This window comes from Anomaloglossus baeobatrachus, chromosome 2 (assembly GCF_048569485.1).
Source record: "Anomaloglossus baeobatrachus isolate aAnoBae1 chromosome 2, aAnoBae1.hap1, whole genome shotgun sequence".
Lineage (NCBI taxonomy): Eukaryota > Metazoa > Chordata > Amphibia > Anura > Aromobatidae > Anomaloglossus > Anomaloglossus baeobatrachus.
Window position 1 is genome coordinate 742,242,859 of NC_134354.1, and position 23,213 is coordinate 742,266,071.

The 23,213-nt window shown below is 42.8% G+C and overlaps 1 protein-coding gene across 1 annotated transcript in view; it reads right to left on the minus strand.

The window, feature by feature from the left end:
* Positions 1–10,011: 10,011 nt before the first annotated feature.
* The window catches only part of ARHGAP20 (Rho GTPase activating protein 20), a 196,845-nt gene continuing 183,643 nt past the window's right edge, over positions 10,012–23,213 (minus strand). The window contains exons 12-15 of the mRNA XM_075337427.1: positions 22,529–22,638; positions 20,277–20,466; positions 18,728–18,842; positions 10,012–15,655 (exon numbers count right to left, since the gene is read on the minus strand). Of these exons, the coding sequence (XP_075193542.1) occupies positions 13,803–15,655; positions 18,728–18,842; positions 20,277–20,466; positions 22,529–22,638 (2,268 nt within the window). The 3' untranslated portion in view covers positions 10,012–13,802. The remainder of the gene's footprint in view (positions 15,656–18,727; positions 18,843–20,276; positions 20,467–22,528; positions 22,639–23,213) is intronic.

Here is a 23,213-nt window from a genome sequence, read left to right on the forward strand (position 1 = left end):
TATGGTGCTGATGTTCCCTGCAGTTAGCGGTGACGGTCACTTCCCTGCACCTAAGTACGGTTCTTTGGTAGCGATGGATTCCCACCGGTAACCCGCTTCCCAGCTTGGATATGAGCCGGAGGAGCCCCTCTCTTGCCCACAGGCGCTGGCCCTGGGAAACTGGTGCCTTGGCGGTGGCGGTGTCTCCCCTTCACGGTCGGACTGTTGCCTTCAATCGGGACTTTGCTGCTGGGAGACCCAGAGGCCCCCTTCACTGACGGATTTGGCAAATTATGGTGACTCCTAGCCTTGCCGGGATCCGAAAGGCCCCTGCCACTGGTGCTGGCTTCTCTCTGTATACCGCTCCGGTACCGCCGGGCCACCACCCGTCCACGGTCCTTTTGGCAACCTCCAAGTAGCCTCTCCTGCAGACGGTCACCGCCGTCTGCCAACCTTGCTGTCTCAGTCCGGGGCACACACCCGGACTAACTGCAGGCTTTTCAACTGTCACTTTCTCTGGCACTACTCTCACTGTCCTCCTTCTCCTTCCTCTCACTTTGAACTCTCCACTTCATCTTCCTGGTTTTCCCGCCTCCAGGGCTGTGAACTCGGTGGGCGGAGCCAACCGCCTGGCCCACCCCCTGGTGTGGACATCAGGCCCTGGAGGAAGGCAACAAGGATTTGTGTTCTGACCTTGGTGCTCCTGCAGGGAATTTGGGGTGCATGTTGGTGTTGTGACCTGTGACCCCTGGCTTGCCCAGGGCATCACACTTATGTTACAGTTACCTGAGCTTAGATCTAGCGAATAATCCCAAATAGTCACATTTAGCTTTCTGTTGTACTCGTGAGTTCAGTCACTGCTCATTGCATTGTTTTTCTGCGCCTGTTAATGAGGGATTACATCATTGCATAAGGATTTGACCCACTTATGCAATATTTCAGTTTACTGTATTCATTGTCTAATGGTGGAGGACCTGGAGGGGGCTTTGATTATATGAAATCTGTAATTTGTCTTTATACCTAGTGTACTCCAAGTCAATGTTAAAGGGAACCTGTCACATGAAAAAAGGGTATTAACTTGCAGATATGGGGTTAATCTGCATGTTAATAGTATTTTAAACCTGATTGGTGCAGGCACAAACAGCCCTGCTACCGGGAGGAAATTAACTTTATTCCTCCCGGCAGCATTCGTGTTTCAGTCATCGAGTTGGTGCCGGCGCAAGTTCAGTCACCTCTCTGCATACAGTGAGTGTCAGCTGTAACTATGCCCCCAGCACTGACTGACAGTCGGCTTAGCATTAGAGATCTGCATTCGTTCTGGCTGTCAGTTAGTGCGGGAGGCACGGTTACAGTCGCCGCTCACTATATACAGAGCACTGACTGAACCTGTGCAGGCACCACCCTGAAACCGGACTACTGCCAGGCGGAATAAAATAATTTCCTCACAGCAGAGGGGCTCTCTATGTCAGGCAGGTTAAAAACGCTATTAGCTTGGAGAATAACCCTATATTTACAGATTTACAGGTTAATAAAAAATTTTTCAGATGACAGGTTCCCTTTAAAAGGAGTTGTACAGGATTAGAAAATGAGTGTCTGCTCCTTTTTCCTGCAAACACCACCTCTCTTGTTCCTGTGCTCTGCCTGGTGTGATCAACTCATCGCTCCAAAGTGACTGCAACACCAGACAACATCCTGGCACAGACGTGGTGATATTTCTTGAGATAAAGAAGACCTCTTTAAGGGAAGCTTCACCATCAGAAAATGAATTATTATTTGCAGCAATTTTCACACTAGTCATGGAGGCTATTTTAGACTCCTATTTCCTATCCCTTCAGAAAGAATTTTCAGCAGGCTCTTTATCATCAATGCCAGGACTACATTGACAGGAAATATACGCATACATTCTATATACATAATAAATTAGGACTCACCAATCACATATATGATGTCACAACTGATACTGATTCCCCTCCCTTTACAATCTTTGTATCCCTCCCTTTACATGTTTGCACATGCTCATTTGATGCTTCAGTTCAAGAGGTAGGGTAAGAAGAATTAAGGCCCCGTCACACGCAGTGACGTATCTAACTATATATCGCCGGGGTCACGGATTCCGTGACGCACATCCGGCATCGTTAGCGACGTCGTTGCGTGTGACACGCACGAACAACCGTTAACAATGGAAAATACTCACCAAATTGTCCATCGTTGACACGTCGTTCCTTTTTAAAAAATCGTTGATTGTTGAGAACGCAGGTTGTTCGTCATTCCCGAGGCAGCACATATCGCTACATGTGACACCTCGGGAACGACGAACACAGCTTACCTGCGGCCGCCGGCAATGAGGAAGGAAGGAGGTGGGTGGGATGTTACGTCCCGCTCATCTCCACCCCTCCGCTTCTATTGGGCGGCCGCTTAGCGACGCTGCTGTGATGACGCACGAACCACCCTCTTAGAAAGGAGGCGGTTCGCCGGCAACAGCAACGTCACTAGGCAGGTAAGTCCCGTGTGACAGCTCTGAATGATATTGTGCGCCACGGGCAGCGATTTGCCCGTGACACACAAATGACAGGGGTGGGTGCTTTCACCAGCGATATCGCTAGCGCTATCGCTGCGTGTAACATCCCCTTTAGTCTATTGTGTCCATGTACAGGTATTGTTTCCTGAAACCATAGGAAGTAAGAGTGTATTATAGTGTGATGGCCAGTGTGGAAAAGGCAATATTTCTTATTTTTAATACAGGTTGTGATAACAAAAATATATTTAACACAAAAACGTGATTTAAACAATTGCAAATTTACTGATGACCCATTCCCTTTAACACAAAATGACACACAAGTACTTCATTGCTGGGGTGGCTGTATGTGAAGAGCTTTAAGGAGCTGCGCTATCTCCACACATGGTAGATGTTGGCTATGTCCCATGGCCAGTATCTGTGTATAACTCCAATTACTGCTGTTAACCATTCAGCTGCTGCTCTTAATGTCTGACATCAGCATTGAAATAGAGTGGTTGCCAGTCCTCATGTACACAGTCTCCTATCAGCCCCACGCAATGTTATATTGTGAGACACTGATGGGTTACCTGGTCATTTCCATCTTGGTCGGTACTCCACTGAAGTTCCCAATGAATAGGGACTTAAATCACTTATAACAATGCTGAATTTTACACACAAGACTTTTTATCAGTCTGTTCTGCTTCTCCTGCTACATAACATACTGGGATTCTGAGATAATAAGAGGGGATTCTTTCATTTGAGACCTACTGTATATTCTTCAGCGGTACCTGAGGAAAGCTACTAAAAGTATCACCTACTCTTTGGGATCCGGAATATTTGGCCATACCACATACAACCCATTGACTTTAATGCACACTACATAATGCTCCATAATGTGAGAGAGACATTGTAGGTGATGGCTATAACTACCAGAAAGCGATTTTGCCCCAAACTGTGGGTACTAATTGACAGCAGCTGAGTGACTTGAGAAAGCGGCAGACTGATGGGAACATGATTGAGCAGAGACCAGGAGAGGGTCACAATTGACCAAGTCAGGTGGGCGATAAACGTATTAGGGCTATCAGAGAAGCAGGAAAGTAGTAGGCCCGGGTTTTGTCATGTGTCGACCCTGTAACCGATAGACAAGGTGTGTTGGTGAATGATGCCTTACAGGAGTGCAGTGTTCATAGGAGCCACGACAAAGAAGAGAACAGGCAGTGGATGACGTCAGTGCCCAATACTTCACTTGTGAAGAACAGGATCTGCAAGAAAAGGTCTGTTCCCTTGTTGTCCTGTTCTACTGCAATATTCTAAGTATCACACCTCCATATTAGAAGACAGTGTCTGTAAAATTCTTCTTGCTTTTAAGAAGCTCCATTGTCGAGTCATGTATCTTGTCTGGCAGCCAGGTAGGCACTGGTCAAACTGGGGTGCTAGAGTTATGGCTTTGCCTAAGCATTTCACAGTATCTTGATCAGGATAGGTAATAGACCACATGGGGCCCCAGTGCATGAAAAGTATGTAGGCCTCTTATTATGTAGTAGCTGTCAAAAGTCAGGTGCTTCATATTGCTTTGTTGTGGTAAGTGCTTTCGGAGAGGAGCTTGGATAGGGGATAACGTGATGCTCACTGGGAGTCTGACCACAGGGACTGTGAGGAAATAGGGACATATTCTGATCTATTAAGCCATATTCCTATAGCCGCCATCTTGTCAAGGTACGACCATGGTATCTCGTTGTGTGTGACTGGGCCTTGAGGCCTAAGGATCTATTTACAATTTGCCATTGGCAACTAAAGCCCTAAACTAAAGACTGATCTATCTAATATATAACTTTTATTTCATTAATTAAGAGCTAGGGACATACTAGTTAAAACCGCTGAGCACTGTGGTCTGTCTTTAAATGACATAGACAATCATTCCTTATGGAGAAATTTCTGATTCAGACGGATGTCTGTAGGTAATCTCTATGTCATTCCAGTCATAAATGACCACTAATGTTCGCTATTGAAAAGACAAAAGGTTGTAGCCTCCCCAATATGTTTCACCACACTGGCGTCATCAGGGGGCTGAGGCTAATACTGATTTACTCTGCAGCTCAGCGTTTTTAACTAGTATGTCCCTAGCTCTTAATTAATGAAATAAAAGTTATATATTAGATAGATCAGTCTTTAGTTTACGGCTTTAGTTGCCAATGGCAAATTGTAAATAGATTGTTGATTATCCCTACGCTGACTGATAGAACAAGTTTTTCTTGAGGCCTAAGGTGGCTTCAATAAGTATGCTAATTAACTTGAGGAAATTGTCTGTTAGGGGTGCTTCACACACAGCGAGCTCGCTGCCGAGATCGCTGCTGAGTCACGCTTTTTGTGACGCAGCAGTGACCTCATTAGCGATCTCGCTGTGTGTGACAATGAGCAGCGATCTGGCCCCTGCTGCGAGATCGCTGCTCGTTACACACAGCCCTGGTTCGTTTTCTTCAAAGGCGCTCTCCCACTGTGACACACAGATCGCTGTGTGTGACAGCGAGAGAGCGACAAATGAAGCGAGCAGGGAGCAGGAGCCGGCGTCTGACAGCTGAGGTAAGCTGTATCCAAGATAAACATCGGGTAACCAAGGTGGTTACCCGATATTTACCTTAGTTACCAGCCTCTGCAGCTCTCACGCTGCCTGTGCTGCCGGCTCCGGCTCTCTGCACATGTAGCTGCTGTACACATCGGGTTAATTAACCCGATGTGTACAGCAGCTAGGAGAGCAAGGAGCCAGCGCTAAGCAGTGTGCGCGGCTCCCTGCTCTCTGCACATGTAGCTGCATTACACATCGGGTTAATTAACCCGATGTGTACTGTAGCTAGGAGAGCAAGGAGCCAGCGCTCAGTGTGCGCGGCTCCCTGCTCCCTGCTCACACTGGTAACTAATGTAAACATCGGGTAACCATACCCGATGTTTACCTTAGTTACCAGTCTCCGCAGCTTCCAGACGGCGGCTCCGTGCAAGCGCAGCGTCGCTTGCACGTCGCTGCTGGCTGGGGGCTGTTCACTGGTCGCTGGTGAGATCTGCCTGTTTGACAGCTCACCAGCGACCATGTAGCGATGCAGCAGCGATCCTGACCAGGTCAGATCGCTGGTCGGATCGCTGCTGCATCGCTAAGTGTGAAGGTACCCTTAGCCAGCAAATGTAAAACCCAAGGAGTCAAAATCCAATTAGGAATGGCTCTTGAACCAGCACACCTCCTGCGGAGTGAATTGCCCTACACAGGAGGTGGGAGGGGAGCTCCAGGTTTATAACCTAACTTCAAAAGTCTCCGCCAGACAATTCGGAACCGTCAGAAGAGTTTTGATATTGGGGGGTACATCACCCCCACATACAAGACAGGCATATTTTCATACTCCTGAGGGCCAGACACACGTAACACATATTTCGGCAAAACTGTATGATGTGCATAGCCCTCCAAAATTAATAACTGGCCACAGGAAGCCCGCAGGACTCTCATATTTCCTATCAAAATGGAGATCAATTCACAACGACAAAATTGAGGGTCATATCGTCCGTGTGAGTAGCTCAGAGGCCGAGTTATGCTGGGAAATATAACGTTAGATTATTCTCAGCCACCAGCAGGGGGAGGGAATTCCCAGCCAGGATGATGTCACGAGGGGAGGCCGTATGAGCCCAAGACAGAACAGATAAAAGTAGGTGCAGGGATCTGCGCATTGTATTTCTTCTGGGGGTCACGTGCTTCACTCATGTAGTGGAGGATACCTGAAACGTCCCTGGCTCCACACAGTACCCAGCTGCATGGGCCAAACCCTCAACCCTAAGGTAATTGATACATCTGTATGCCTGCTTGTGATCCATATATATATATATATATATATATATATATATATATATATATATATATATATATATATATATATATATATATATATATATATATTCTGTAAATTCCATATATATTGTAGTATCTAGTGAGCCCTTACGGTGATTAAAAATATATAATTTAATCTTGGGCTGTTCTGTTACTCGATCCTGAATCCCACGTCTGTGAGCTCGGCGTAATAGTTATCGTAATCGATTGGTGGCAGCGAGTTTATGCCAAGGATTATTGGGGGGCAACCAGTGAGATCTGGGGAGGTTTAGATATATTCCGCTTGCAGGAGTCGGGGGAATATATACCTTACTCTCACTGGGCACCCTTCAATCATTGGCATAGTAGAATAGTGGCCTCCTGGCTTATTGTCGAGCAATTCCATAATTGGCCTGACTATAAGAGGGGTGCTAGAGAGCGAGTCACGTGCTTGCTCTGTCGGGTGGTGGAAAGGGGGCTGTAACTTCCTCTTCCTCCCCCCCTTTTCGTGACAGGGACCATCTTTAGTCCCAAGATCGAGGCTCAGGAACCCCGAGAATAGAGCTGTAGCCCTGTCCTGGATGGAGAGGAGGTGCGCATGCATGGCCTCCACTCCATTATCTATGGGACTGCTGAATTCAGTCTTGGACTACTTTTTCCAGGCCCAAAGAGAATGAATGGAGCAGAGGCTGAGCGTGTGCACCTTCACTCCGTTCGCGAGGGGGCTACAGCTCCATTCTTGGGGTTCCAGAGTCTTGAACTCAGGATTTGTGAGGGTTCCAGGGGCTAGACTTCAAGGGATCAGCAGTTTATCCTCTTTTTTTTTCACAATTCCTTTAAACGGTGTGCAATCTAAAATAAGAAAGAGACTATATTTTTTCTGACTCTGACATTCAGTTGAAGAAAATCAGTCCTCAACAGATTGAATAACATTGGTACTGTACATTTTTTTCACGGACAGCACTTGGACTGAAAATACAATTATGTAAACCTAGTCTAATGGTGGTGAGCGCCTTTGCCTATAGGGGGCTATATGCCCCTACACATATGGCATGTTCACCCATAGTCATAATATATCAAGGACTTAAATGATATTTGGAAGACTTACACATAGAAAGAAACAACTCCTAACAATCCATAAGAGCCACCAGGCAAAGTAATCAAGGTCACTGGTAGCATCCAAAGAAGCTCAGTATAATTGTGCACATATGTTTTAATTTTCTAGTAAATGTCATATGCCTTAATTTCCTTGAGGCCTCATCGTTCATCTGTCCAGACCTCATGACTCATTGAAGATAATGTATTGTGCACTGTTGTATAATAGGAATGAATGGGGTACTAAGAATCAGTAGATATTACTTAGCTTAATCCTCGTATGCATCTTCAGTAGAAACATGTGCTGCCCATTATTCTACCGCCCGTTACAAAAGAGACACTTTCAGTGTCTTCATGCCAGATAAAGTATTTCAGCCTTATTCCTACATTTTACAGTATATATTCAGAAACACACATTTCCCAACCTGACCTCCACAATTACATGCAAACCAGCTGTAACATTACTGCACGGCTCATTAAGTGGCACCGATCCATTTGACTATGCTGTTTCGCAGAATGCCAGATTGGGGTCTCTGCGTAGAAGGTGTTGAAGAGTTTTCGTCATTAGAATTTAGCTTTTTGTTGATGGCTAAAATAAAGGCAGCTGGATTGTAGCAGCATGAAAATAGTGCCAAACTTATACTTATGAGTAAGCTGGTCAGGAGCGGCCATATCATTGGTGCAACCTGTGCAACCGCACAGGGGCCCAAGATGTGAGGGGGCCCATTTCTACCTACAAAGCAGGCGGAACTGTGCATTTTGATGAGTTCTTGAGCTGCAAAGGGCCCAATCCCTTCACTGGCTTCCCATTGCCTAAAGACTCCAGTTCAAAACACTAACCATGACATACAAAGCCATCCATAACCTGTCTCCTCCTTACATCTGTGACCTAGTTTCCTGGTATCTACCTGTATGTAACCTCCAATCCTCACAAGATCTCCTTCCCTCCTTCCCTCTTATCTCCTCTTCCCACAATCGCATACAAGATTTCTCCGGTGCCTCCCCCATACTCTGGAACACTCTACCCCAGCATATCAGACTCTCACCTACTGTGGAAACCTTCAAAAGGAACCTGAAGACTCACCTCTTCTGACAAGCTTACAACCTACAATAACCCTCAGACCAGTACACCCACTGCGCAACCATCTCTACCCTCACTTTCTGTATCCTCACCCATCCCTGGTAGATTGTGAGCCCTTGCCTGCAAGATCTTCTCTCCTCCTTTACCTGTCTGTGACTTGCATTGTTCATGATTATTGTACTTGTCTATGTATGCCCCTCCTTTTTTCACAAGTAAAGCGCCATGGAACAAAATGGCGCTATAATAATAAAAAATAATAATATATTGTTCTTGCACAGGGGCACTTTTGTGTCTGCGTCCGCCAGTGAAACTGGTTATTACCTATTAGAACGCCTCAAAAAAGGATAATGGGTGACCTGTAGAGATGATCGGACCTCTCGAAATTCAAATTTGCCAAATTTTCACCAGTTTAGTGTTGCAGCTGATATGTTGCATATATTGGACATGGAGTACCGTAAATCTTTTTTTCTTTTTGAACTTTATATTTGTATCTTGGAATCTAAGTCATCTTTCGGAAAGATTGCACCTGCATTCTGTGTATTCGTGCTACTTTGCTTTTTTCTTATCCACCTATCCTGCCTGGTTGCTGTCCTTACAGTAGTACCAGATTATATAAAGAGGTTATAAAATATCACAACTGTTGTCCGCTACTTTTGTGTGGACTAAGTATGTATATGTGCAGAAGAAATTCGTCTCCAGTCCTCCCGTACCAGAGTATTTGTTACAATGGCTTTATTACTCCATACAATAGAATACACAGATTTATATTATTATCAGTGTCATAACAAACCGATGAACATAAAAACATATAAAGTTAGCAGCATTTTCCGCAGGTACAAAAATACACATCTTTTAATAATAGCATAATATTGGAAATGACAACTGGACGATCTGTACAAACTCGTGAAGCGGACGAGATTCTTTAAATATAGGAGGACGCGAGCATTGCACGGCTGAGATATAACGATAAAATGTAAGAGTGCCAACGGCTTCAACTCTAGCTTGGGTATATGTTACAGTTAGGCTTTCCATTGAAAAAATAAGTACACCCATCAGCGGATCCTTTCATATTATTGTCTTTATGCAAAGCCAAAACAAGGGGTACCTAGGGTAGAGAAACGTGTCTGGCAGACGTGGCACTACTTCTGCTACTGAGATCTGCAGGAAATAATGCAACAAAGGCCCATGTACTTGGGGAATCAAAAAAGCCAGGAGAAAAAGGTTCGCCAGACCAGAGAGCCGTGTGCTAAAAGTGAATGTCCACAAGTTTGGTTTATTTCTCCTGAAAAAAGTGTAATAATTAAAGGGAACCAGTCACCAGATTTGGGGCCTATAAGCTGCGGCCACCACCACCGGGCTCTTATATACAGCATTCTAACATGCTGTAGATAAGAGCCCAGGCCGCTGTGTAGAATGTAAAAATACTTTAGAATACTTATCGAAACGGTCACTGCGGAGCAGATAAGTTAGATGGGCGTCTCCGTTCTCCGCATGCGGCGCCTCCTCTTTTGGCCATCTTTGTCCTCCGTCTTCTGAAGCCTGGGTGCATGACATCATCCACACAAGCCGACACTGGGGTCCTGCGAAGGCGCACTTTGATCTGCCCTGAGCAGGGCAGATCAAAGTATTGTAGTGTGCCTGTGCGGAACTTCAATGATGGCTATTGTGGATGACGTAGGACGCGTCATGCACCCAGGCTTCAGAAGGAGGACAAAGATGGGCAAAGGAGGAGGCGCCGCACCCAGAGAACGGAGACACCCATCTGACCCATCTGCTTCGCACCGACTGTTTAGGTGAGTATTATAAAGTGTTTTTTACATTCTACACAGCGGCCTGGGCTCTTATATACAGCATGTTAGAGTGCTGTACATAACAACAGCCCACTGATGGCCGCAGGTTATAGGCCTCAAATCTGGTGACAGGTTCCCTTTAATTTCTTAGTTTATCTTTATAGCCATTTTTCTGATTCAAAGCTCCAAATCCCCTGTATAGATGTAGGATAAAGATATGATTTGCAGCCACCATTAGGGAGATTCCGATATGCTGTTATACATTGAACTCAATAAAGTTGAATTTGCTTTGATGCCTTTTTTTAACTACCAAAATAAAGGGTCTTATTAATTGTCAGGTGTCCAAGTCTTGGCACTGCCACCCTTCAGCTGATTGAAGGTGCTGTGAAGGTTTAGTGGTTGAGAATGGTACTGCAAGTCTAGCGCACAAGTAAATGGGAGAAAGCCTGCAGTACCACTTATGGCCACTACACAATGTGCTGTGATGACACTTCTGGTGAGAAACATCACCTACAGATAATGAGAGCCGTCCTCATATTAACCTAATTATATACATTGTTTTTATCATTTTTTTAATTGCATTTCAGGAGGGTGAGGGAGAGTGCGGTGACCAGTAACTTTTCATCTGGAATTTTATTCTCTATTGTGTTTACCTTTTGTGTTATTTAATATAATATTTTTATTTATTTTTTTTAATTTATTTATTTTTGCATATGGAAATTTATCTGGAATTTATTTTTTTTCTATTTTGCTCACATTATGGGTTATTTAATTTTCTATTTTCATAAATTGGATTTTTTTTCCTTTATTTTTGCATATGGAATTTTTTTTTTTTTTTTTTTTACGGTGGTTACCTTATGGATTATTTCATTTAATATTTTCATACATTTTATTTATTTATTTATTTATTTTTGCATATGGAAAATGAGAGTGTTTCAAACTTTCATGTTTTAATTTTTTGTTTAGTTATTATTTTTTGAGCTTTTACTTTTTATAGGCTCTTGGGGAAATTGAACCTGGGATTATTTCATCACTTGTACTATACATTGCAATACATTTTATAATGCAATATATAGTGAAATTAATGGTTGGGGTTCACTGGAGTACAATCATGATGGCGATAGTTGTCTTTCATAGGCCCCTTGCTGCCATGCAGCCCATCAGCGTCCCACCATTATGTTGCAAGGTTGCGGTGAATTACTGGTACTTGAACGGTCGCCCTTCTAAGATAGCACTAGCCAGTGGCATTTAAGTGCTAAAACAGCAGCTATCGGAGGTGGGTGACGCAGGGTCACTCCCATGATGGACCTATACATTAGGGAGTGGGAAAGGGATAATTAGGTGGAACGTTATCTGACAAAAGTATAGGAAAAATATTAATTTTTTAAGAAAATCGTGGAAAGGGATTTATTAAGTGTTTTGCATAATTTTGTTTGGTCATAAAATCAGTCTCAAACTTTTTCACAGCTATGCACAATGAAACTTGTGACTTTTTAGTATTTTCCGCTTTGCTGTGCACACAAACTATGCCTGATTTATTCATTGTGAACTTTTCAAAAAGTCGCAAACTCACTAAAGTAAAGTGGGTGGATGGAAATTGAAAATAAGTTCTTATTAGAAGTATTAAATCTAAAAAAAATGAAACAAATTTATCAAATGTCAAGGCAATGCAGCCTTAAGCAGAACTGATTTAAAAAATTTCACTCATGATGGTTTTTTTCCCTTATGTTTCTGCAGGGGATTTGGAGCTCAGTGCCAACCACTACAAAGATATATTACAAAATAATCAGCACATACTTTTGGACTTAAATACTAAATAATAATTAGGATATATTCACATGGAGCTTTTTAATGTGGATTTTAAAGCTAATTAAAGGGATGGGGCAAAGGCTGCATAAAATTTCAATCTAAATCCCTATCCTATATTTATTCCCCAATCTAAACTAATTTTTAATACGTCTGCATTAAAAATTCCCTACCCTTCCCTGACTACCCTATCTAACGACTATTGATTTTTTTCCCCCCACTTCCTGTCTGATGGTGCTTCATTTGAGAATGCACTGAGATTCTCAAATGAAGTGTCATCAGACAGGAAGTGGGAGAAAAAATTAGTAGTTATATAGTGTAGTCTGGGATACTCAAACGAATCGTCATCAGGGGCTTTGGCCCCTGTCTCAGACTTTGCCCCCTCCCTGAAACAAAGTGACATCAGTGATGCTTGTTTCAGTGGCTGGTCTGGGCCCTGTATGCTATCATTGCAAATCACACAAAGTGACAGCACAGTCTGTGTTGCCAAATCAGATCAATAGAGGCGGCAACGCAGAGCAGCACGGTGTCAGAGAAGCTGCGTTGCCGCCTTGCAGCGAGGCAGTGAAATTTCTTTACCCTTTTGATCACCCCCTTAGTGTCAAAATCCACACCAGAAAACTCTGTGTAAACATATCCTACGGTTATATGCACTTAAGAGTTTTTCAAGGAGTTTTTGGAGCAGAGACTGTTTTGAAACTCTACAAACCCTCAGCCAAATCTCAAGACTCCTCAAACCTTGGACGTGTTTCTTAGTGGATATGTGCACACAGTTTTTGTGTGGAGGGTTTTTTTACAGCATAATGGGCAGAATCTCCAAGTTTTCGATGAATCTTTCATTTTTAGGAGAATATAAAGAATTTTTTATCAGTTTCAGCTGCAAAAACTCCTCAAAATACTCACATGCACATTTAGAAAGTTTCCACTCTAAAAACTCAGCATAAAGACTACATGTGTACAGAGGCTAAAAAATAGCATTTAATGTTGGTATGAATCGATTCATACGTTCCAGTTCATTGGCCACAAATGTGGTCTGTGACTGTTAGACGACAGCAGGAGAACCGCTTCTTATCTAACAGCATCCATCACTCTTATTTTGATTAACTGGCCTGGAGCAATGTCACATGTGCATCACAACGCAATGATGATGTTGCGCCACCACAGTTAATCAAAAGAAGAGCCATGTATGCTGTCAGATAAGAGGCGGTTCTTCTGCTACCGTCCAACAGTCACAGACCACTCTTGTGGCCGATCGACTTGGACTCATGAATCAATTCGCAGCAACTATAGAAACTTTAAGAAAAACTGAGAATTTGGCTCTTTAGGAAGTCTAAATTTTGGATCTATATTCAGGACACTTTGTTCTGTATACAAGCCTCATTATTTAAAGTAAAAGACCTGCAGAGAGAGAGCCTTGATCTTCGTATTCCATTCAACGAACACAAAATATAGTGATCTCATACGAACATTGAAATGAGTATCAACGCTTTTTTTTAAAAGAATTAAAATGGTACACCTGTATTCACTTCGCTAAGAAAATCAAATACTGCAAAATTCTCATAAAAACACACTACACTCATTCACATAAATTAGACATAGATAAGACTTTTCCATAGTTGAAAAAGATTCATAATATATGAATATTAGTCTGTATACCAAATGGGATGTCAGGACCACTGAAGAGGACACTTGGGTTCTTCTGACCCAAGTCTATACATAGGATTCTTCTGCAAAAAATCTTTGGTCAATGTCTTCAAATTTTGGGTCACTACAACATTGTGAGTGCCAATCATCTCTACCACCCTTAATTATAGGATTGTCACATTCTTCTGGATTTTTGATTTGCTTATGTATGTCAGATTGGAAAAATAAGTCTCCAGTATTTATGCTTAGCTTCGGAGACACGCAAAAGTTTTTCTCCAAGTCGCAGTTTGCAATCCTAATTCCAGTGTCCAAATTGGAAGGCAGCACTTTATTTTTCTTGAAACTGGCCACACGCATGCTGATATCCCTGCTGAGTGAGATTTTGGAGGTGTCATCTTTTGTGCGAGATTGGTCCTCCTCTGGCTGGTGGATTGAATATTCACTAGAAGACTTGAGGCTTGAATTGAGAAGAACGGGCTCCTCCAAGCTGCAAGAATTAGTAGACTTTCTACGGTTTCTCTGACCAAACAATGAAATGTTATGACCAAGAAAAAATGTTTGTGGTGACTGAGTGTTCTCTTGACTGTTGTGAGAAGATATTTCTATGTTGATGGAGACAGGCGATGGGAATATAAATGAGCTACAATCCACCCCATTGTCACCATTCCCATTTCTGTCAAGTACAACCTTATTCCCTGCGTATGGTAAGAGCTTGTGACTACTTAAATCCTCACCATATTTAGAGGTGGAACTTTGATCCTCTTCTTTATACCCTTTAGGTTGAAGTCCGCTATTGGAGTGTTTGGCTTCACATGCTGAGTTTGGCACATGTATCTGTTCCCTAAACAGGGAACCTTCTGAAATCTCCTGTATAGTTGATGATGGTATTTTTGTGGCATGGCCTATATCTAGTTTATTTTTGTCCTCATGCTTGTCCGTCTTTCTTGAGGACCAATTTTTAACAGCAGATCGGCTATTTTTTATCCATGCAATGGGTGGAGCATTAATTGAAATTTTATTATTTGGAAACTCAATTCCATCTTTTCCCGTAATAAATGTAGTACCGTTATAAAGCTGCTTTCCCTCTTCTGCCACCACAAATCCTGAAAAGGAATTTTCTCCAAGGAAATCTGGACTAAGTTCTACTTGTTTTTTGTGTTGCCGCAATGTGCAATCCAAATGTGAAGGCACATCGTTCGAGTTTAACACTGAGTAGTCTGAGAATTGAGAAAAAGCGCTGTCCAAGGAACTCAACGAAGATCCAGAAGGAGATGTTCCAGGAGAGGACAAACTAGAACAACTAGTTCGAGAACAAATGTTAATTCTCAAAGCATTGGGAGGCAAGAGTCTATTGGGAGTGCTTTTTTTGTCACTTGGCTGCTTTTTATTACCATTTTTACCAACATCAATACCCAAAGTCAAACTACGGTTTATAAGTTTTTGGCCTTCAACTTGAAGATAGCGATGCTGTTTGAGATAATCATCAGCTGACTGTGACAAGAGAGCATCACAGCTCGAGTTGTTCTCATGTGGAGACTCATTAAGTTGACTGAACTTCGAGGCCAAGATTCCAATAGCTGGTTCTGAGCAACGTCGGTGCCGCCTTAAATCGGTGGTAGAGGAGTACCCGGAAGTATTAGAACACAAAGAGTCCTCCTCAGACTGCTCATATAACACTGATCGATGGTGGGAAATTGCTGACATTTTCACAGGTTCTGTATGAGGAGAACTAAAGGTCTGGTTCTCTTCACTGTAGACATGATCCAGGTCACAATCACTTAGCGTCAAAACTGAATCTCTGCTCCTGTTGTCATGACTCCTCCTCGTAGGAAGACCACTGTATGGAGAATCTCCATCATCATTAAGTTCATTCTCCAGGCTGTCGTAGGAGGAGTCAATATGCTTAAAAGAACAAATATCTAAAGAAAGAGGAAAAAGAAAAATATGTTAATGTTAAAATCAACTTCAAAGGATTAAAGCTACTGCAGTATGGTGTCTTCATTAGTACAACAGTGATCAAAAATAGTCACACTATCCTGGTCAGGGGGCCAGTTTGTTTCTTGGTGGCAGTTGGACCAGGGAAGCTTTCACTTCTGCCCGAAATCCTGGGCCCCAGGATATTCTATTCTTCTGGCTGAGAGAATGACGCATGCGCTCTCACATCTTTTGCTCTTGTTGTGACCGCGGGAGCGCGCGCGGTCACAACAGTAGTGGAGGACAGCTGATCGGGGGACACGATTAGCTGCAGAACAAGACACCGTGCCAGTACAGCAGCCTGCCAGGACACCGTGCCAGCACAGCGGCACTGACGTCATGGGGTTAGGTGAGTCCATTGTGAACTTACCTCACCTGACGCCGTGCCGTGCAATCCAGTGCCGATGTCGCTGGCATGCTGCTGTCGAAATGTTCTTCCTGTCGCGTCTTCCGATCACCTGTTTTAGGGGGCGGTCTTCACTTCTGTTCTGACCACGCGCACTCCTGTGGTCACAACGAGAGCAAAAAATGCGAGGGCGCATGCGCCGCCCTCTCAGCCGGAAGAATAGAATAGCAGGGGATGACATGTTCTTCACAAAGATGGTGCCGGAGATAAGCGCTATGCGCAGGCGCCAACTCCGACGCCATCTTCGTGAATAGTAAAATTAATATAGAGAACAGAGAGAGGGAGGAACAACAGGCAGGGGGGCGGGAATCCATATGAATACCCACCCAGTTATTATCTGCTCCGTTGCAAATGTCAATCAAGTAGCTGCTGATTTTATAAACTTCACTTTATTGGACTTGAAAGCCTAAACATCCAAGCTGACCACTAATTGTATGTAGATAAGCAGCTGGATAGCGCCAGTATAGCACTGGCTTTAGCTTATATACGAAAATCCTGATGATTGGTTCCCTTTAAGGGTTGTTCGGTTGCTTGTTGATGGTTTCTTTTAGAACAGCTATACTGCAATTCCACACTCAGGCTAAGGCCACAGTTCCACTTGCGTTTTGCAAGAACAAGTGCAATCTGATAAAACATCGGATTGCTCTCACTCTAGTGCAAAACTATGGGGCAGTGTCCATCTGCGATTGATTTCTCATGCCATATCGGTATGAGAAATGAATCGCAGCATGCTGCGTTTTGCAGCAAGTTTCGGCTCATGCACCCATACAAGCCTATGGTTGCATGTGAAACATTGCACTGCACTCGCATGTCATCTGACTGCAGTGCAATGTATGCAGAGACAGGCCGTGGAGGAGAGTGAGACAGTGCTCCCTCCCTCTCCTCCGCAGCTGTGATCCGATCGCAAGATGGATCACAGTGGTGTGGACCAGCCTTCATCGGGTTGCCAGCCATAACAACGCTGTGAGTAAAAGGAACCAGATACACTGCAATCCCTTGTGTGGCCTACATTCTTTCCACGCCCAACAACATCATCTATCCCTTGGGGTCTGGCCCTACTTGCGGAGGGCCCAACATCCAGGCTGCCGCTAACACCAGCCCCAGTAGTGAGAACTGTGCAGCGACTCCACTAAAATAGCCGCAACCCGCAAGTGGCTTCACGACAAAAACTTTTATTACAATTCCCCTGTAAATAACCCCCTTTTTAAAGCGACCCCCAGGGTCATGGAACCGGACAACGGCCACCCAGTGAGCTGTACCAACGTAACCATTCTCGGGACCAAGTACCCCACAGCCCTGGGGCGAGTCACTCACAAGCTATGTGCAAGTGGAACCGAGGCCTATAGACAAGAATGGTGTGGTTTCCGGAGGAAAATACCAATGTCTTTCTTATGTCACACAACCCCTTTTATTCTGAGTAGACTGATCTAAGATGGAGTTGAATTTGAGTTTACCCTGCCCGATTAAGGCAGCAGAAAGATGCCGATTTCCACCCAACATTAGAAATCTTTCAGTCCCTGTTGATGGCAGTTACAAAGAGGGGCCCTGTCTTGCCTTTGCCCATGGCATGGCATTCTGGACCTATAGCACTAATGCCAAGAACAGTGTCCTTAATGGAAACAGACTGCTCCAGAACAGCCATTTCTTACTATCAATTATACTATATATAGGTCTTGGGAGTAATGTACAGTATAATCTTGCGGTTTACCAGAAAAGTGCAGCTATACTTTAGAAGCAATATGAGCCTATCACATCAGTTAACTATTTCCAGGCAGGAGATATCACTCCTCGATCACTAGGTCTCATAACCTCCTCTGTTTTGTACGTTCATATACTGGCGAGCTGTCCTATAAGTGTTTGCAAAGAAGATAATGGAAAATTTAGCAGTGACATAAATGCTTTACGTTGGGGCGTTGTTCCACAGTCACATTTTTTTCCATGACATATGATTGCTTTTATATAGTTAGGCCCTTGATGTATTTTTTTAGTCTTCATAGCATTTTATCAGTTTTCTTTTGAGAAGTTCATGCATATGATAGTTAAAGGAACTTTCCAGATAAAAATCGATAGATTTAGCTATATCTGCTGCAAAACCAGGGGGAGCGGGGCATGGTTCCAAATAATTCATACAATACTAAAAAGGAAACATCCAGCACCATTTCCTCAGCCACTGACTTTTCCTTTAAAGGGATTGTCTATTACTTTTACACTAATGGCCTATCCTTAGAATAGGTCATGAATGTCAGATTGGCCGATGTTTGACACTCCGAACCCACGACGATCAGCTGCTCCCAGTGCTGGCAGCAGCAGGCAACCATTAACGCTCAATTCCAGAGCTCCCCTGTCTTCTGATAGCGGCCGCTGCCGGGTACTACGTATACGCCTCCTATTGATCTGAAGAGGAGGTGCTAGTGCAGTACCTGCATAACCAAATATTTCTTGATCAAAATAAATGACTAAAAATCCTTTGAGATGATAAAGCCTAATTAACTTTCAGAATCTTTTTGATAAATCCTTCCTCAGTTCTTGCTCTGTCATTCCAAGTTTGCTTATCTACCCCTAAAGATCCCAGATTTTATACTTCGTCAGTATCTGTAGGAATCCTACTTACCTGAGCTATCCTCTCGGTTATCATCTTTAGATGACAAATTGGCATACAACAATGAAATGTCATCTCCGAAAATCGAGCAATAATTCTCTATCAGGAACTGCACAAGCACCGACACCTGGAAAGGAGGATGATACATGCTCAGAGATGATTGTATGCAGGCAAAAATTGTGATGGCCATACACAACAGCACAATGGCACAAAATACTTAATTCCAGTAGTGTAGATAGTGTGATAGTTGGGGTCCAGTTACAGATTTTGCTTTGGGCAGGGGCAGACATATCATTGGTGCAACCTATGCGGCCGCACAGGGGCCCAAAGGGTAAAGGGTCCTATTTCTACCTTCAGCCCAGGTGGAATTGAGGACCTTATATCGTTCTTGGACAGGGACCCTTTTCTGTCTGTGTCCACCAGTGGCTTTGGGTTATGTGTCTGCCACTGTGTTAAACTTCTTTTTTTTATATTTCTATAGACAGCTGTTTGCTGAAAAGTTGTAAAATATTTACACAAAACCATGCACTTTTAGAGGCTGCACCCCTCCTTGCACATTATCCCCCCCCCCTCCGTTTTCCTGCCCAACAATTGAGTGATTGGACATTAGGCCGCATCTGATGACAGAGCCTCCCAGCATCACTGTGAGGAATATCCTGAGAAATATTGTGGGGATTATGACATTGATATATGTTAGTCAGCAGGTATGGTTTTAAACAGCTGTCACTGTTCATTTACACGCCTATTGCCCTGCAGCAAGGAATTCCCCAGATCTGGTCGGCAAATGACCAGGTGACATAACCCAATTAAGACTAAAGAAGAAGTTCCTGAGTAGAAGCAACCCCTGTTGTCAAGAGTAATTCAGCCAGAATGGGGGTTTGGGAAATTGTATTATTCAGCAAAACTTTAAAGACGATTTACAGTCAGCATGGCTCTTATGTAAGAGTTACAATATTAGGCAGCACTTCGCTCCCACCTATAGGCAGGTACATTCCAGCTTCATGACGGAGAGACGCACGTCACACATATTTTCTCTTAATAGTGCGACGTGCAGATTAGCTCAAAATTAATATCTCACCATGGAAGGCCCCCAGACATATAATGTTTAATAATTATGCATAGATCAAATCATAACTAGGAAAAATGATGGTCATGCCTTCCGCGTGAGACACTCAGTGGCGGAGATATGGGGAAAATTGAAAATCCATAACTTGATCTCGATTCGTGACAATCACATACAAGACATCTTCCACAAGCACTGGTTTTGTGATGCTTCAGCAGTACTCAAGCGTTTATGGAATTCAGTGGTATGGTTTTAAACAAATTTTCCTATATTTTTCTAGGTTCACTTTGCACTTTTAAGTATCAAAATTTTTAATTTACATAGTAGATTGGAAATCTCGGGTTGGGTGAGGAACCCCATGAGAGCTGTTATGGCAACCATACTGGCCACTGTCTGGTTTTACCGAAATCAGAAAACTAAACTTTTAAGTAGAATGATCTCAAGGCCTTTGGCAATGTTTTTGTTTTTTAGACATTGTTAATGTACCAAAAACATTACCTTTCTTGTGAATTCACTCTCGACCTCTGGGCTGGAAGGGTTGGGCAGCCACAGAAGGCTCGGAGAGATGCACACAGCCAGATTGAATGCCGTCATTTGGTTGCTTTCAGAACGTTGCTCAATGCAATGTAGGACTCCAAAGAGGTAACGCAGCAGCGTGATATTCACCGGTGGAAGCTTTTCTAGCAGCCTGGAATTACAGGAAAAAAATAAATAAATAAATATATATAATGACAAATTTCTATTCTTTTTCTATTATAAAACTGATTTTACACATCAAAAATAATAATTTTTAATTTATCTTTTTTTGTGTAGCCACATCGAGAAAACCATAACATTTCTAGACTTCTGTCAATGTAGTCTTATTAGGGTCATGTCTTGAAAAGATTATGGAGCAGAACAACATTAGCAATTGAACCAAAAGTAAATACACAGAAAATTATTGTCCTTCTAGGTTCTAGAAAGTGAAAGGTGGACTATACTACTGTGTATATGTTAGGGTGAACTCTTAACCAGAGATCACTAGTTGCCTACTGCCTGGCCGAATTGGTATGGACCAAGTGCATGCGTAAAAGAATTCACACCAGACACAGTCGGATATGAAATCTCTTCTTGGTCACAGTAAAGATGGCACCGAACATAGCGAGTACAAGCATGCGTCCTCTTGATATAGGCTAGGGGCGTACACAAGTTAAGATATGCCCATTTAGTGGGACAGTTCATGGGCTAGCCAATAGGGAGATCTGTGTTGCTGTTGATGGGCGGGTCTGACTTCAGTGGATGAATCCATGATGATGGTGATGGGAGGGACGTCATCTGGTGGATCCTTGCTGATGGTTTGGTCTGTGATGTCATCGGGGGCCATCTTTTGGGTTCCTCTGAAGGCTGACTGGCTTATATATAGAGAATTGATTTCATTGAACACACTTCTCACAGTGCTCTATGTCTAGAGGTTAATTAAGTATTTCATCTTATGTCTCTCTTCAACATATACACACACAAGTCTTAGTATCACCTAAATGTATACTCACTTATTCTCCCAGACACTTCAAGAAAAAGCGGAGATCTTATGGACCCCTGGAGAAGTTTGAAAACCCTAGAGGAACCTCCTGGTAATCAACGCTCGCTGAAGGTTTCATGTGCATGGTACCCAGATGCTTTGTCAGTAGACTAAGCCTCAATGTTCATATGTTAGAGAAGTGAGAATTAAGTTGATGCAAATTGAACTTGTATCACATTTTTAGAAATTCACTAAACCCTGTGAATTTGAACAATTTGTGATTTGTCTAAAATATCTGCTACCATTTAACACAGTGCTGAAGATTGTGCTAGCTAGATAAGAAACATATGATATTGGCATGGTTTCCCCATAATGCCCTGCAGCTATAACATCACATGGTGCAGCTCAGCCAATCAAGAGGGATAATCAGAGGCTGTATAAAAGCAGAATCAGGAAATGCAGCTGCCCTTTGGTAATGAATCTAGATGTCAAGGGTTTCTCATTATGATACGTGTCTAGATATCACCCTTTCGGAATTTGAATCTAGATGTCAAGCTTAATCATGGAAATAAGACAAGAAAGCCATAAAACACTGCAGAATCTGTACTATGAGTGTGTGTGATGGCAGACAAATGAAGATTTGTGTGTGAGGAAAATAGAATGGTGTCATCCACATCTTTTCAAGACAGCTGGAGGCTTTGAAGTATCTTAGATTTGCATCAACTGGATTCAAAACATATTTTTGGGAATAATTTGGAGAATTTGAATTTCAAAAGATTCACTCAACTCTCAACTACCATCTGCACATTCTGGGGGTGAGAAAAGGGGCATGAACTGTAAAATGGGGTGTAATTATGTACAAATAATCCCCTTCACTCTAAAAATCTATCACAAGACCCTTTCAAAAAGTTGTCAATAATAAAAGCGAACATATATTTAGATCCAAGAGTTTTATGGAAACCTTTGAGCCTTTTTGTTTGTAAGTTAAAGTTATAATTTCTAAAGACGAATGATAATAATCCCGGTTAGAACAGCCCGACTGCGCCAATCTGGCATTTATAACTTGCTGGACTGATAAATCAGTTCCGGGTAAAGCACTTTTTATCATTTACCCGTCAAACTGCGGTATGTTGAATATCTCTATATCAGCATCTATAATGGTGAACTGTGCAGGGGAATTTCACATCTCACTGAAGGAGCTCTTTATTATCATGTGAAATATGTAAAAGCAGTGAAATAGGTAAATACTCACTTCTTAACAGCTTTTATTTTCTCGGCTTGACTTCCTTGATCCAGCACAGAAACCCATTTGTCACAGAGTTTAGATGAAAAGACGCTGCCGGGAATATTACGAAGGAAATCCTAAGAGGAGGGGAAGGGAAGAATTTATAATAAAACAGCGGATACCAGAAAGTGTGGAAGGATGTCAACATGTGAACGTCAAACTTGTGACTCAAAGGAATCTATCGAATATCTAAACAACTATTACAGAATATATCTATGTATCTATCGAATAACTGTCTAGCTATATGTAGCTAATATCTATACATTTATTTATAATCTCTATATGTAGATGGTTACTAGATAATAAATGGATAGGTATTAGACACACTGATAGTTAGATAATAGATATACATATACAGTGTGTCCACCCATATCCTGTCCACCGCCATTAACTTGAGAACGACAGCAGCTATAGATATAGAAGTAGTGTCTAGGTATAGTAAAGTATCCATGCGCTACGCAATGAAACCACCTATTGCGCCAGCTGGTGGAAAACAGCAGAGTTATCATTTTTATCTTGAAAACGGAACGAGATAGACAAAAAAGTGATTTACAAAGTTGCAGGGTCTTCATCAATTCAAAATGAATCGACACCTTCCATACAGAAATGCTATGATATGAAACCAATGACCCCCCCCAAAACATTGAATGCT